Source organism: Solanum stenotomum, chromosome 4 (genome assembly GCF_019186545.1).
Source record: "Solanum stenotomum isolate F172 chromosome 4, ASM1918654v1, whole genome shotgun sequence".
NCBI lineage: Eukaryota > Viridiplantae > Streptophyta > Magnoliopsida > Solanales > Solanaceae > Solanum > Solanum stenotomum.
In genome coordinates this window covers 12,717,301-12,730,624 of record NC_064285.1, presented here as the reverse complement: position 1 = coordinate 12,730,624, position 13,324 = coordinate 12,717,301, and the positions used below count along the sequence as shown (strand labels likewise).

The 13,324-nt window shown below is 30.8% G+C and overlaps 3 protein-coding genes across 5 annotated transcripts in view; 2 read left to right on the top strand and 1 right to left on the bottom strand.

The window, feature by feature from the left end:
* Window positions 1-13,324, top strand: part of LOC125862319 (cytochrome c1-2, heme protein, mitochondrial-like) — a 924,866-nt gene that overhangs the window by 3,752 nt on the left and 907,790 nt on the right. The window lies entirely within an intron of this gene.
* LOC125862341 (probable WRKY transcription factor 45) lies at window positions 4,649-6,778 on the top strand. The gene is made up of 2 exons (XM_049542398.1): window positions 4,649-4,851; window positions 6,576-6,778. Exons 1-2 carry the CDS (start codon window positions 4,655-4,657, stop codon window positions 6,772-6,774), a joined length of 396 nt encoding a protein of 131 aa, XP_049398355.1. The 5' UTR covers window positions 4,649-4,654; the 3' UTR covers window positions 6,775-6,778.
* Window positions 8,912-12,424, bottom strand: LOC125862306 (uncharacterized). 3 transcript variants are annotated; one of them, XM_049542349.1, is made up of 3 exons: window positions 12,297-12,424; window positions 9,430-10,872; window positions 8,912-9,046 (listed from the first exon to the last, which is right to left on the bottom strand). In XM_049542349.1, the coding sequence occupies exons 2-3, from the start codon at window positions 10,638-10,640 to the stop codon at window positions 9,016-9,018; spliced, it is 1,242 nt and encodes a 413-aa protein (XP_049398306.1). In that variant the 5' UTR covers window positions 10,641-10,872; window positions 12,297-12,424; the 3' UTR covers window positions 8,912-9,015. The 3 variants fall into 3 exon arrangements, with proteins under 3 accessions (XP_049398306.1, XP_049398307.1, XP_049398309.1); XM_049542350.1 differs by having other exon boundaries at window positions 9,430-10,826; window positions 12,297-12,372; XM_049542352.1 differs by lacking the exon at window positions 8,912-9,046 and having other exon boundaries at window positions 9,406-10,872; window positions 12,297-12,311.

Genomic DNA, 13,324 nt, shown 5'->3' with positions numbered 1-13,324 from the left:
TTTGAAATAAAATATATAAACATTAAAAACTATAAAACTAACTAAAAATATATCAACAAAGTAGATTATAAGTAATATTTTTTATCTATAAATAAAATAAAATTATATCTATAATATTTACAAAATTTTACAAGCCCAAATTTGAAATAAAATATATAAACATTGAAAGCTATAAACTAACTAAAAATATATTAACAAAGTAGATTATAAGTACTATGCTTTTATCTATAAATAAAATAAAATTATATCTATAATATTTACAAAATTTTACAAGCCCAAATTTGAAATAAAATATATAAACATTGAAAGCTATAAACTAACTAAAAATATATTAACAAAGTAGATTATAAGTACTATGTTTTTATCTATAAATAAAATAAAATTATATCTATAATATTTACAAAATTTTACAAGCCCAAATTTGAAATAAAATATATAAACATTGAAAGCTATAAACTAACTAAAAATATATTAACAAAGTAGATTATAAGTAATATTTTTTTATCTATAATTAAAATAAAATTATATATATAATATTTACAAAATTTTACAAGCCCAAATTTGAAATAAAATATATAAACATTGAAATCTATAAACTAACTAAAAATATATTAACAAAGTAGATTATAAATAATATTTTTATCTAAAACATAAAGTGATAGCTTTTTGAAATTTTGGAAAGTATAAAAGCTACTTTTGAACTGATAGATTACTTTTTAGAAAGTTGAAAAAGTGGGGCCCAGCGCGTGTTGAACAAAGCTTTCAACCTATCTGGTTTATATTGCCACGTAAGCCAAAAAGTGGTAAAAAAATTAATTAAAAAATAAGTTCGGGGGGTAATAGGACCTTAGTAGAGGTTAGGTATGTCTCAGGGATTTTGGGCGTAGGTTAGGGGGTACTTATGCATTTTCCCTTAATTAAATAGTGATGAAATTAAGAATTGTTACTCTATTTCATTTTATATGACTTACTTTCGTTTTTAGTGGATCCAAAAAAAATGACACATTTTTATATTAAGTAACAATTTAACTTAAAAAATCTTGTTTTACCTTTAATGAAATAATTTATAGTCACACAAATATCTATCACTTATTTTAGACCACAATTCTTCATTTCTTTCTTAAATTTTGTGTCAAGTCAAACTAGCTCATATAAAAAATGGAAAAAGGGTTTGATATACCCTTTAATTTTGTCATTTAGAGCCGATATACCCATTGTTATGAAAGTGACACATATATACTCTTACCGTTACACAAATGTCTCACATATACCTTTACCGTTACAAAATGAGCTCACATATACCCTTCATCTAACAGAACTGAAAAAAATAGTTTTACATTTATTTTATTTTACTTTCAATTTTTAAAAAAAAATCATGTAGAGGTATATATATGATCCTTCTAGCAAATTTCAAGGTAAATTTTAATCTTTTTCATACAATTTTTTTTGACTTCTTTGATTATCATTATCTGAGTTTCTTATTCTTTTTTCTTTCATTCTTTAGTGTAAAGAAAAAATTTAAAACTATTTTTTACGGCTATATTGTAATTTAGTTTTTTGTATTTGTAAAAATAAAAAATGGGGCATCTATAATAAATTTTACAAGAAAATTAGTGAAATATAAATAAATTTGACGATCAAAATAATAAATTTAAATTAGTCGTTGAAACAAAAAAGTCAAAAAAAAAAATATGTGTGGGGTACAATCCATATACCCTGGATTATATTTTTTTCAAAAAAATAATTAAAAAATTAAAATAAAATTATTTGTTTCACTTCCGTTAGAGGAAAGGGGTATGTGTGAGTCATTTGTATAACAAGAGTATATATGAGTCACTTTTATAACGAGGGATATATCAACTCAAAACAACAAAGTTAATGGATATATCAGACCCTTTTCCCTATAAAAATGACATGAATGTTGTAGTACAACATGTTTTCGTGTTGATTATTTGAATACAAAAGAGTGAGTGTTATTGTTTTTACATACTCATTTCCTGAAAAATTTTACAATGGTAGAGGTCCAACCAACAATAGTTGTGTGACCCTCCATTAATTAATTGACACTTGGATAATGGGTCCACTTCTTTACCTTTTTGCCATCTCTCTCTTACTCACCTCTCTTTTCTTTCATTTTTTCTTACTCCTAATAAATATCTAATTCTCAAAACATAATTAAATAATGAGCAACTTTCACATATAACAAACAAAAAAATCATATTTGTATGCTATAGCAAAGTTTGCATAATTGCGCTCCATAGCAAACATATATATGTATAATTCGCTATACATATACAATTGAAAGTTGCCTATTTCGCTATACATATATACAAAAAGAAGCAATTGTATAATTCGTTGGCTCCTCTTCAGATCTCTCTTTCGCTTTATACAAACATAAATTATACATTATACAAACATAAAACTGTGCAGGGGAATATTTTTATTGTATAATTATAAGTGTATAGGACGAATATATATTTATTCGCATATGTATATACAATTTTCTCGCGCTTTATACAAACAGAAACGCAATTTATACAATTCTGTTGTATAAAGCGAGAGAGGCAAGCACAGAGGGAGTGAGCGAGAGAGGAGAGTGGCGAGCTAGAGTTTGAGGGAGAGAGGTGCTGGCAAATAGTTTGCTACATGACACAATTANGTTTTTTTCTCAAATGACCATGTGATCATGATAAGATTAAAATTTAAAACTTCCTTTGCCGTGTACAAATCGGATAGTATAATGTAATTTCTACAGATATGATCCACTCCACCTGAATTATTATTTATTTACCGATAGAAAATTATAGATCAAATATAATATGTTTGTTTACTTGCAAATGGAAGGCTTGTCCACCTCTTTAGACCGTAAATTTTATTTAGAAAGACCCTAGCTCTTTTCTAGTTTTCCTTCTTCACCTCTACTTAAACTGTAAATCTCACCTCGTATATACATGCATCTGCTCTTTTTCTAATAGTAATAATTGACATATTTTAACAAATAAATCTTACATATATATATTTAGTACTCCCTCTCCCTCACCTAATTTATGTGACACTTTTCATTTTTCGAGAATCAAATACTTTAAGTTTGATCAAGAATTTGCGTATGAAATCTTCAATTTTTTTGAAATGAAATTTACATATTTTTGAACTACGTAAAAAGTACTATACTATAAGTTATAATAATAGACAATTCAAAATATATATGAAAATTTTACGATAAAAAATAAGCTAGTTTGAATCTCAAAATCTGAAAAATGCCACAAAAATTGTGACGGGGAGTAATATTTTTTAAATGTGACTAATTAGTTTAATATTTTTACCCTTAGCAGTACTATTACGAATATGAATAGTCTTATATCAGACCTTATTCCAATGCACGTGCAGCTATAGTACAACTATTGTCTTTGTCCATTAATAACTCTATTAAATTTGATGGTGTCATATATTTTTGTCCAACTATGTTATATTATTGGGGAGGCTCTAATAAATTTCTTTTATCAATAAGAGCACGTAGTCAAAATGTTATGGTGTCAGATATGATTTCTCTCGTCAAGAACAAAGATAATTAATTGATAATTCTGGGCAAGGAATTTGAAGGCAAACAGAAGTCTTTTGGCACATATCAAATTATAAAGAGAATTCTTAGTATATATAGAGGTGTTTGGGAAAACGATATAACGTGAATATGTGATGTTTTTTAAAGTACAAATTGAAAAAAGTTGAAGTTAGCGTTTAAGACATGTATTTTTTAGCTTGAGAAAAGTAAAAGGTTTTTTAATAGAAAAAAATTCATTTGAAAATACTATAAGTAATATTTTCTTTGCCACGTGAAACTTGGATTAGGATTATGTTATTAATTTCTACAACTGATGATGTGTACCGACTTAAAAGAACAAATATACTACTGTTTATTTTGTTGAAATATCATACTAGTATAAACTGGTTTATTATCAATGAACAAATATATATATGGTACATTTGCTAATGGAATTAAACGTGTCCACCTTCTTAGAATGACCTCTTTTTTCTTTTTGTTCTTAGGTTGACCTACAATTAATGGTTTACTAATCCTTTTCTAATTAGTAATTGACATTTTAAAATATTTTTTTGGGATAAATGTTACTTATTATATTTCTTAAATGCAATCTAATCGTATATTTTTTAATAAAATATCATTCATACATATAAGAAATTAGGATGAAAATTAAACTGTTTTTAATAAAATACCATTCATACATATGAGAAATTAGGATGAAAATCGAACTGTCACCAATAAGGTGAGGTACTAAGATTCCCTAATACCTGTAGGTGGTCAAAATATTTCTATTTTTGAATTCTCATAGTTAAGGATGACTAGACTGAGCCGCCGGGTAATTTTTCCACGTTAATTAATCTAGTAGACACGACAAATACCAGTCGTCCTTCAAAATTCACTAGTATTTTTTTTTTTATAGAAGTAGTAGTCTATATTTATTTTACAAGTTTAACCTTTTGATGAAACTACGTTCGTTCGTCTTTCCTCTACTATATATATATATATAATAGAGTGTGTCAAATTATTATTAGAGAAGTCATATATATAAATCCCGATCGACCCCTTGCTAATTTGGTGTTATTTTGGATGGAGAATGTTGTTGTTGGTTACAACTCTATGAATGGGGGATTAAAGACGACGTCCCGTGATGAGATGATGGGAGTAGTGCAAAATCATAATTTATCGGTTAAGAATAAGAAAATGAAGAAGCCCAGATTTGCTTTTCAAACTAAAAGTCAGGTTGATATACTTGATGATGGTTATCGATGGAGAAAATATGGACAAAAGGCTGTCAAGAACAACAATTACCCAAGGTAATTCATTTCATTTAATTTTATCTCATCCATCATTTACTATTGTATATGAAAGGAAATTTAAACTGTATTCTAATAGCTTGTTATCAGTACCCAAAAATATTTTTCTATGTCATATAGTTTTTAGTCATAATATTACGTACGTTATAGCAGCCATATATAACCCGTACGTGTTAATAACAAAGGGAATGTGACTGTATATAGTTGATTCACTCATTTGTACGTCTGTCTTTGTTGAAATTCATACCTAATGTTTCTCATAGTCCTATAGGCTATACAAATAAAAGATCGATCGAGTTCCCTGGATGAACACACATTTATTTTGCTTTAATTTAAATAAGTTATTATTGGGTTTTAAAAGGGGTGAATGGAAAAGGTAGAGTTGCGACTGTTATGAAGAGTTGCGATTTTTATGAAAAGTTGTGACTTTTATGAAAGATTGTGACCTTTCCGAAAGATTGTGACTTTTCCAAAGGGTTGTGAACTTTTCAATAAGGCACAATAAGCCCTTTGTTGTCTATAAATAGAGGGATTTCCTCTCGTTTTAAAACAACCAATTTTCTAGACTTCTTCTACTACTGCTAAATCTAGCTAGTATTTTAAGTGTACTTTACTATCGTTGAGTGGTTCGCTGACACCATGGTTATAGGTACCAATACACCGGTGAATAAGATTGTTTTATCTTGGGAGGATATCTTCCATTAACCTCGGATACTTGCGGGAAATAATGTCCTTAACACTTGATTTTCTTGTTTGAGAAAAATATTTNAAAGCTGTCAAGAACAACAATTACCCAAGGTAATAAATTTTATCTCATCCATCTTTTACTAATATTGTATATGAAAGGAAATTTAAATCAGTACCCAAAAATATTCTTCTTCTGTCATATATAATATTACGTTAGAGCAGCCATATATAACCCGTACGTGTTAGGTTAGGTTGGTATATCATGAATTTCTAACAACACTAAACCAAAGAGATGATCGATCAGATCAGGTGTTAATAACAAAGGGAATGTGACTGTATATAGTTGATTCACTCATTTGTGCGTCTGTCTTTGTTGAAATTCATACCTAATGTTTCTCCTATAGGCTATACATATAAAAGATCGAGTTCCATGGATGAACACACTTTTATTTTGCTTTAATTTAATTTAAATAAGTTATTATTATTGAGTTTTAAAAGGTGTGAATGGAAAATGTAGAGTTGAAATTTTTATGAAGAGTTGCAATTTTTATGAAATTTTTTTGACTTTTATGAAAGGTTGTGACCTTTCCGAAAAGGTTGTGAACTTTTCAATAAGGCACAATAAGCATCTGTTCACACCACCCTTTGTTGTAAATAGAGGTGTTTCCTCTCGTTTTAAAACAACCAATTTTCTAGACTACTTATACTACGTACTACTAAAGCTATGTACTTTACTGTCGTTGAGTGGTTCGCTGACACCATGGTTATAGGTACCAATACACCGGTGAATAAGATTGTTTTATCTTGGGAGGATATCTTCCATTAACCTCGGATACTTGCGGGAAATAATGTCCTTAACACTTGATTTTCTTGTTTGAGAAAAATATTTTGTGTATTGTTTGTGATTCTACTGATTTTAATTTTCTAGCTTTGAAAATATTGTTTAAACTTTGTTGTTTCTTATCAAGTTGTTAAAAGTTTTTTGTTCTAATTAAATTCCATATATATATAATAAGTAATTGAAACATGTACTGCAGAAGCTACTACAGATGTACTCATGAAGGATGCAATGTGAAGAAACAAGTACAGCGCCTTTCCAAAGATGAAACAGTTGTAGTGACTACTTATGAAGGCATGCACACTCATCCTATTGACAAGCCCAATGATAATTTTGAACAAATCCTTCATCAGATGCATATTTTGCCTAATCCTCCCAATCACATACCCTTTAATTAATGCTAGTACTGCTCTGTTGCTTCAACATAAACAACTGCTACCTAATTAACATCACCAAATAATCCAGCATTGGTCTAACCATGCATCACTAAATGTTTAATTTGGACTCTCAAAATTTCTTCTTCTCTTTTTTACATATAATATACAGTATTTGTTTCTTTGGAACTCACAAAGGTTGGGCTTCTTTATTAGTAATTTGAACTTTGAAGGGTAAACTACAGTTTCAGAGATTAAATTCAAGCTGTGTTAGTTGTAGTTTCAGCCTCAATTATAAATTTTTTCAATATGTGGTCTCTAAGCTTCGCCATTAGTGAATGTTCACGTTAACTTTGCGTAAGAGTATGTTTGACATTGTTGTTGGAAGTCTAGAAACACTTATTTTGAGGGGAAAAAAATATTTTTGTTGAAAAATTTAGTGTTTAGCGGATCAGAACTAAAAATTTGTGCTATTTTAAAAAGCAAAAGCAGAAACAAAACATCTGGTCAAAAAACATCAACATCTTGTCGGAACATTATTGAAGAACAAGAAAGAAAAAAGAAATTGCTGGATGGACTGATGAACACACTCAGTGTAAAAAGAATTAAAAAAGGAATGTTCGAAGTTACCAAAGCTTAGAATTTAGATTACCAAATGAAAATGATAATTTGGTATTACAAACAGATGCCTCAGATTATCATTGGGAGCATATATATATANATATATATATATATATTAATTAGCATATTTCATAAGTTTGGTTAAATTTTATTTAAGATTTTTTTATATTTATATAATAAATTTTATAATTTATTTTACGTTTATATATATTATTATTATTATATATTATTTTACGCATTATTTTGCAGAATTAGAAAAAAGTTAACAATAATATTTTACAAGATTAGAAAAAAGAAAAAAAAGAACAATTAAAGATTTCTGACTCCCAAAAAAGTTATAATATTGATTGAAAATTTAAACATGTACATTTTTTATTTAATAAAAATAATTTTTTTTTTATAATAGATATTTAAAATAGTTTTTCTCTATAAAATAAATTTAATGTTAGAAATACATTAATAGTTGTCCTTTTTTTTATCTGACCCTCAAAAACATTTTAAAAATAAAATAAAAATCAAACAAACGCAATTTGTTTATGAAAAACTCTTTTCAAATGAATCAGTCAAACACAAATTATTTTTTTTTTCAAAAGCACTTTTTTGAAAAGTCATTTTAATAAAGGGTTTCTCAAAATAAGTTATTTTTAGCAGCAATGTCAAACAGGCTCTAAATACTATGACGTATATGCGTCAGTTATAACTGCATTTTTCTATTTTTAAAAATACTTGGAGTAAAGTAAAGACAAACTAAGAAATTAAATTTTATTTTTGTAAGAAAAGATGAAAATTGAAAACACCAACTGAAAAATTCAAAGAGTGAAAAGCAACTACGTTTAATTTCTCCTTTTCATTGGAGCATTGTCATATTTCCAATTTAGATGAGAAAAAGGAATAAGAACGAATGTTTTCAAGGTCCAAACATCGGTCTACAAACAGATCCAAGTAAATCTTTGTTGGGACTTTCTAGGTGAATTAAGAAAACTATTTACCATAACAAATCTTTGTTGGAACTTTTTAGGTAAAATATTAATTTTTAGATTATAAAACAACGTTGAGTGACTTTCTAAGAAAATTACCATTTTAATTAAGTCACTTTTGGATAGTAAAACAAAGTTGAGCGACTTCATAAAAAAACTATTTTTAATTGAGTGACCATTTGAGATATTATTTTTTTGCTCTAGTAATGATTCAATCCAATCTATTCTAGCTCCTTTATAGTATGACAATTTAACCAAAAAGACTAAAACAGAGCTTTCCTACATCATTTTCTCTTCGTCATACTAATTAACCAAGCATGACACAAGAAATTAAGCCGTTGTGCGTGGGTCAGGAGACCTTACATGCTAGAGTTCTTTCTTCCTCTTTTTTTGGTTTCCCACCCGGTGTCCAAAGCCTACATTGAAGTTCCGACTAAATCTAAATCACGCTCTGTAGGGCCCATTTGGGGGTGGTGCTCCCAACAAAATTTTCTCCATACCCAGGGCTCGAACCCGAGACATCTGGTTAAGGGTGAAGTATTTCCATCAGTGCACCACAACCCATGTTGATTAAAATAGAGTTCTTTCGCATCTGCCTTACCTCACAACTTGTATTCTTTCCACAAAGTAAACACAGAATGTGAAATATCTCATTTTTGTACCGAAATCAGCTGTGCATGGCATCAGATGACCATATCCTGCACATCTCTTTAAGAATCTTTATGTTATTGCATAATCGATACATGTTAGTATATTCTAGAAGAATGGAAGTATATTTAACAAGATACATACACCAATGTTTCTAATGTCATAAACTTGGGAACCATAAAGCGACAACAAGTTGAGGGACTACGAAACGATATAGTATTTTGGGAGCCTAAATTAGTCAGCATGTAGAATACGGATCAAAATCTATAACATTAGGTGGGATATTGCACAGCTTCTGATATTTTTTAAATTTTAAGTCTCTGTGGGACTTGTAATAGAGTATGCGAAAACACTCCAGAAAGTCTTTCATAATTTAGGACCTTTGTTGTTCAACAGCCCAGATAAACAGAGAAAAATTTAAAGCTATTATTACCTCCTAAACATGCCTGAACTTTGAAGAGTTCTGCAATAGTCCACAATAATGGAAGAATTCCTAATAATTTCCCATATCTTGGCAGAATTTTTCACCCAATCACGCTCAGACACAGTCCTTGAGAATGACGGACCTCTCTTTGACAAAACCTGATCCCGCAAACTCCATAATGCTGAAATGTGGCTTTCATACTGAGGCTTCAAGGAATCATCCTTATTTCTAGATGGAATTAGAAATAATTTTAAAAATTCAGATTCTCGACCAGCACTTTGAACATTGGAAGAAACAGCAGAAACTTGACTCTCTTTAGCAGTGTTGTGGTTTTCTGATCCCACAAAGGATGACAAGCAAAAGAATTGTGTTAGTGCCTTCTTCAGTTGAACAAGATTACATGGTGCTAGATCTTCAGTGCATAACTTTGTATGCACAAAAACTGGATCAGCCATGTACTCTCCTCCACTATCTAGAATTCTGTCTCTGCTTTCTTTCTCAGAGCTTTGAGGATGAGAAAGGGTTAAAGATGATGGATCAGGTATCCCATGCTTTAGCAAATCAACCGTTGACATGAGTTGCCACATGCTAGCATCATGGACTCCATCTGATACCACCAATATAATGTGACAAATGGATGCCAGAAGAACACCAAGCTGGATGCTCAATAGTTCATGAGCTAGCTCAGCCGATAAAGATTCACCGCTTATTATGGGTATGGTTGATGAGCCATCTGGTCTAATCATTTCAGCCAAAACCGAGGGGCTAAAAACAGGCTGTGTATCAAGCAGTATAATCCGTTCAGATGAAACCCGTGGTTCAATGCCAACCGTACAATGTTTCGCCATAGCCCTTGATTCTTCTGTTTCTATGGCAAACGGAGGAAGAGTTCCAGGCAAACTAGCATCAAAACCATAAATTTCGTTCATTATCGTCGACTTCCCAACCCCTGGAGGACCAATCACACCCACTACTGTAAAGTCTGTATTATCCGTTAGAAACGGGAGAAAACGATCCGTGAGGAAATCCCAGGTGTCAGAGAGAAGATTAAGAGATCCAACGGAGGGAAGACGTGGGCGGTGAGCTGCAGAATCATCGTCAGGTCCACCACGGTTGAACTTACCGGCGGAGACAAGTCCAGGTTTGGCTAATAGGATTTTGGGAGCTTGATGAGACACAGATGACTGATTGGAACTAAGATTTCCACCACTGCCTGCCATCAGTTCCCTTTTCTAGCCTATTCTCCGATTTGGCTCACACTCACAGAGGTTGAAGTGACCACAGCTTCTGATAACAATTTCAAAATGAGTCAGACTACTGCTTGTCCTCCTTGCAGCTTGAGTAGCTTATGGCCTTATGCTCAGAAGATCAACCTTTAAACTGTAGGCTCTGAGCTCCGATAAGACCTAGAGCAATGGTGTTTATGCGGATTAATAAGCATATAGCTCTCTTCTACAAAACAGGATGAACACTCTTAGCTTGCTATCCAAATTAAAAAACTTCAGCTTGCCACTTTGTCAAGAAAGGATTAAGAAGCCTTTTAACGGAAATTGGCAGAATACACTTATTGTATAACTAGCATACATATTTTTTCATGAATCATTGCATACATAACTACAGTAAAATGAACCAGATCACTCAATGTATTGAGAACACTTTTGCTAGGAGTTTAAACATGACACCACGTTGAAGAATCACAACAGTCTTGCCTAAACAGGGGGAAATCCTGTTCTTTCTTTTTATTTCAGAAGTTGGTATGTCTTAAGACTCTTAGTTCCCATAGTGGATATGGATTAATTTTCTTATTAACAGACATATCATAAGATAAGATGATTTTACCTATTCAACTTATAAAGACTTTTAAATTATGTCAAAAGATACAAATTTTGCACTCAAAAAAGAAGTACAATGTTCAATTTGAAAAACATAATATTTGAAAATAACAAAAAAAGTAAGAATTTGTAAGAAATTGGGTGCCTTGGAGGAAAAAGTTCCATGTCCAACTGGTGGCATAAAAGTTTTGGCTAAAACAGAACATGATATCAATAAGGGAACATGTGTTTGGTGGCCATTTTACATGAGCGTCAAAACGTAATCATATATGTGATACAATTGCAAACTTGAACAATGTTAAAAATAAAATTAATCATAGGGACATCAATTGCTGCTTCAGAAAGCATGAAACACTAATTTAGCTTTGGTATCCAAAAAACCTAAGAAACTAACCCAAAAAAATGGCCTGAAAAGAAAAACACATGATATATACATCCCTCTATGAGAATAAATGGAAATTAACAAATTTCCCCCTCCTTCGAAGTAGGAGAAAATCAACTTATAGATGTGAGCATGCACATTAATATTGATAAACTTTAAACCTCAAAGACCCAACTCTAATCGCTTGAAGTGATCCCTTCATACTAATATGTCCCTGTACCTTTGTTAAAAAAAAGGTCAACTTGAAATTTCATCCCAAAAATCCAAAAAAAACCGTGAGCAGATTTTGCAGACCAAAAGTAAAGCATAAGTTGGAGAACTTTATCAAGTCTATTTTGGAAGGTATAATTATCAAAAGAAGAACAAAAGTTTGAGAACATGTGGGAATTTCGAGAATGTATGTAGAACATTAGCAGGAAGAGAAAAGACGCAAGAACATTCTCAAAAGTAGACATATATAACTAAAACTGCTTAGTGTTAACTGTTAAGCCAGTCAATTACTTTTCACACTGCAGCCCTCAGCTATCCATTCACAAGCGGCTAGGCAAACTTTTTGTCCAAAAAGCATGAAGAAATTCAAACTTGAAGCAGAATGCAGAAAAATAAAAATGAAGAGACCAAATAGAAACTGGATAGTGAAAGGTGTAAGCGGGAAGACATACAGTTAGCGGCGGCGCCACTGAAAAATTTGAGGAACGTTACGCTTGAAGATAGACGAGATGAATTCAGTTTCTCTGATTGGTATTCCAATCTCAAGAGCTTCTATATATGATTCCGATTTGTACAGAAGCAACAAAATTTCCCAAATCCGCAGAATCTTAAATGCTGGGCTTTTTAAGTTGGTAACTTCTTTTTGGGCCGCGAAAATGCCATCCTGAGATCCGGTAGATATTGGGCTACTCTAGAAGTAATCCAGCCCATGAGTTGGTCTAACTAGTACTACCTTTTTGGGCTAAAACTTTTAAATTACGATTTCTTACAAAAATAAAATAAAATGCTATGAGTACATAGTACTTATTTGCACTAGGTTTCATGTATTATCAATTGGATTTATTCAGAGATTGGTTTGTGAATACGCTAAATTAATAACCAAATCACTTAAGAATTTGTTAATAGATTTCACTTTAATCAGTGAGAAAATCCTCACATAATCATAAACTTATTTGTGTAATACTTATTTGTGCCCCAAAAAGAGAGAAGGTGTCACAATAGAGAGGCAGAAAGGCTAGTCTGTGTTGCCAACAACCAAAAGTAATACTAGAATTTATGAAATAGGGTAGATAACATTAAAGTCATTGTTATATAATTCAGAGTAAAATAATAATTTTCATATAATATTTTTTGAATTATCAATTTAACCTTTACGGAAACCAAACTAATACTAACAAATAATTAAAATCACAAATCCATTTAAAAGCGTTTAACCCAATAATGACTTTTCGATTATACCGGTTTTTGCATTAAATCCAATAATTCCATAACAAGTGTCACAATATCTTGCAGATCTCTTCAAGTATCTTTTAAGTTACTGCATAATTGATGTACATCTTAATAAATACTAGAAGAATGAAAGTATATTATAATGTCATAACCTTGGCAACCATAAAGTGGCAACTACATGAGGGGCTACAAAACGATAGTCGGTGTAAAATATTTTACGGACCAAAATGCCAAACACTAGGTGGTAAAT

What these genes read in the sequence shown, in the direction of transcription:
- LOC125862341 (XM_049542398.1), top strand. Translation starts at nt 4,655, where the DNA reads ATGAATGGGGGATTAAAGACGACGTCCCGTGATGAGATGATGGGAGTA. An exon ending in AAGAACAACAATTACCCAAG is followed by an intron (nt 4,852 to 6,575) that starts GTAATTCATTTC and finishes CATGTACTGCAG; the next exon opens with AAGCTACTACAGATGTACTC.
- LOC125862306 (XM_049542349.1), bottom strand. Translation starts at nt 10,640, where the DNA reads ATGGCAGGCAGTGGTGGAAATCTTAGTTCCAATCAGTCATCTGTGTCT. An exon ending in AGTTCAGGCATGTTTAGGAG is followed by an intron (nt 9,047 to 9,429) that starts GTAATAATAGCT and finishes AGAGATGTGCAG; the next exon opens with GATATGGTCATCTGATGCCA.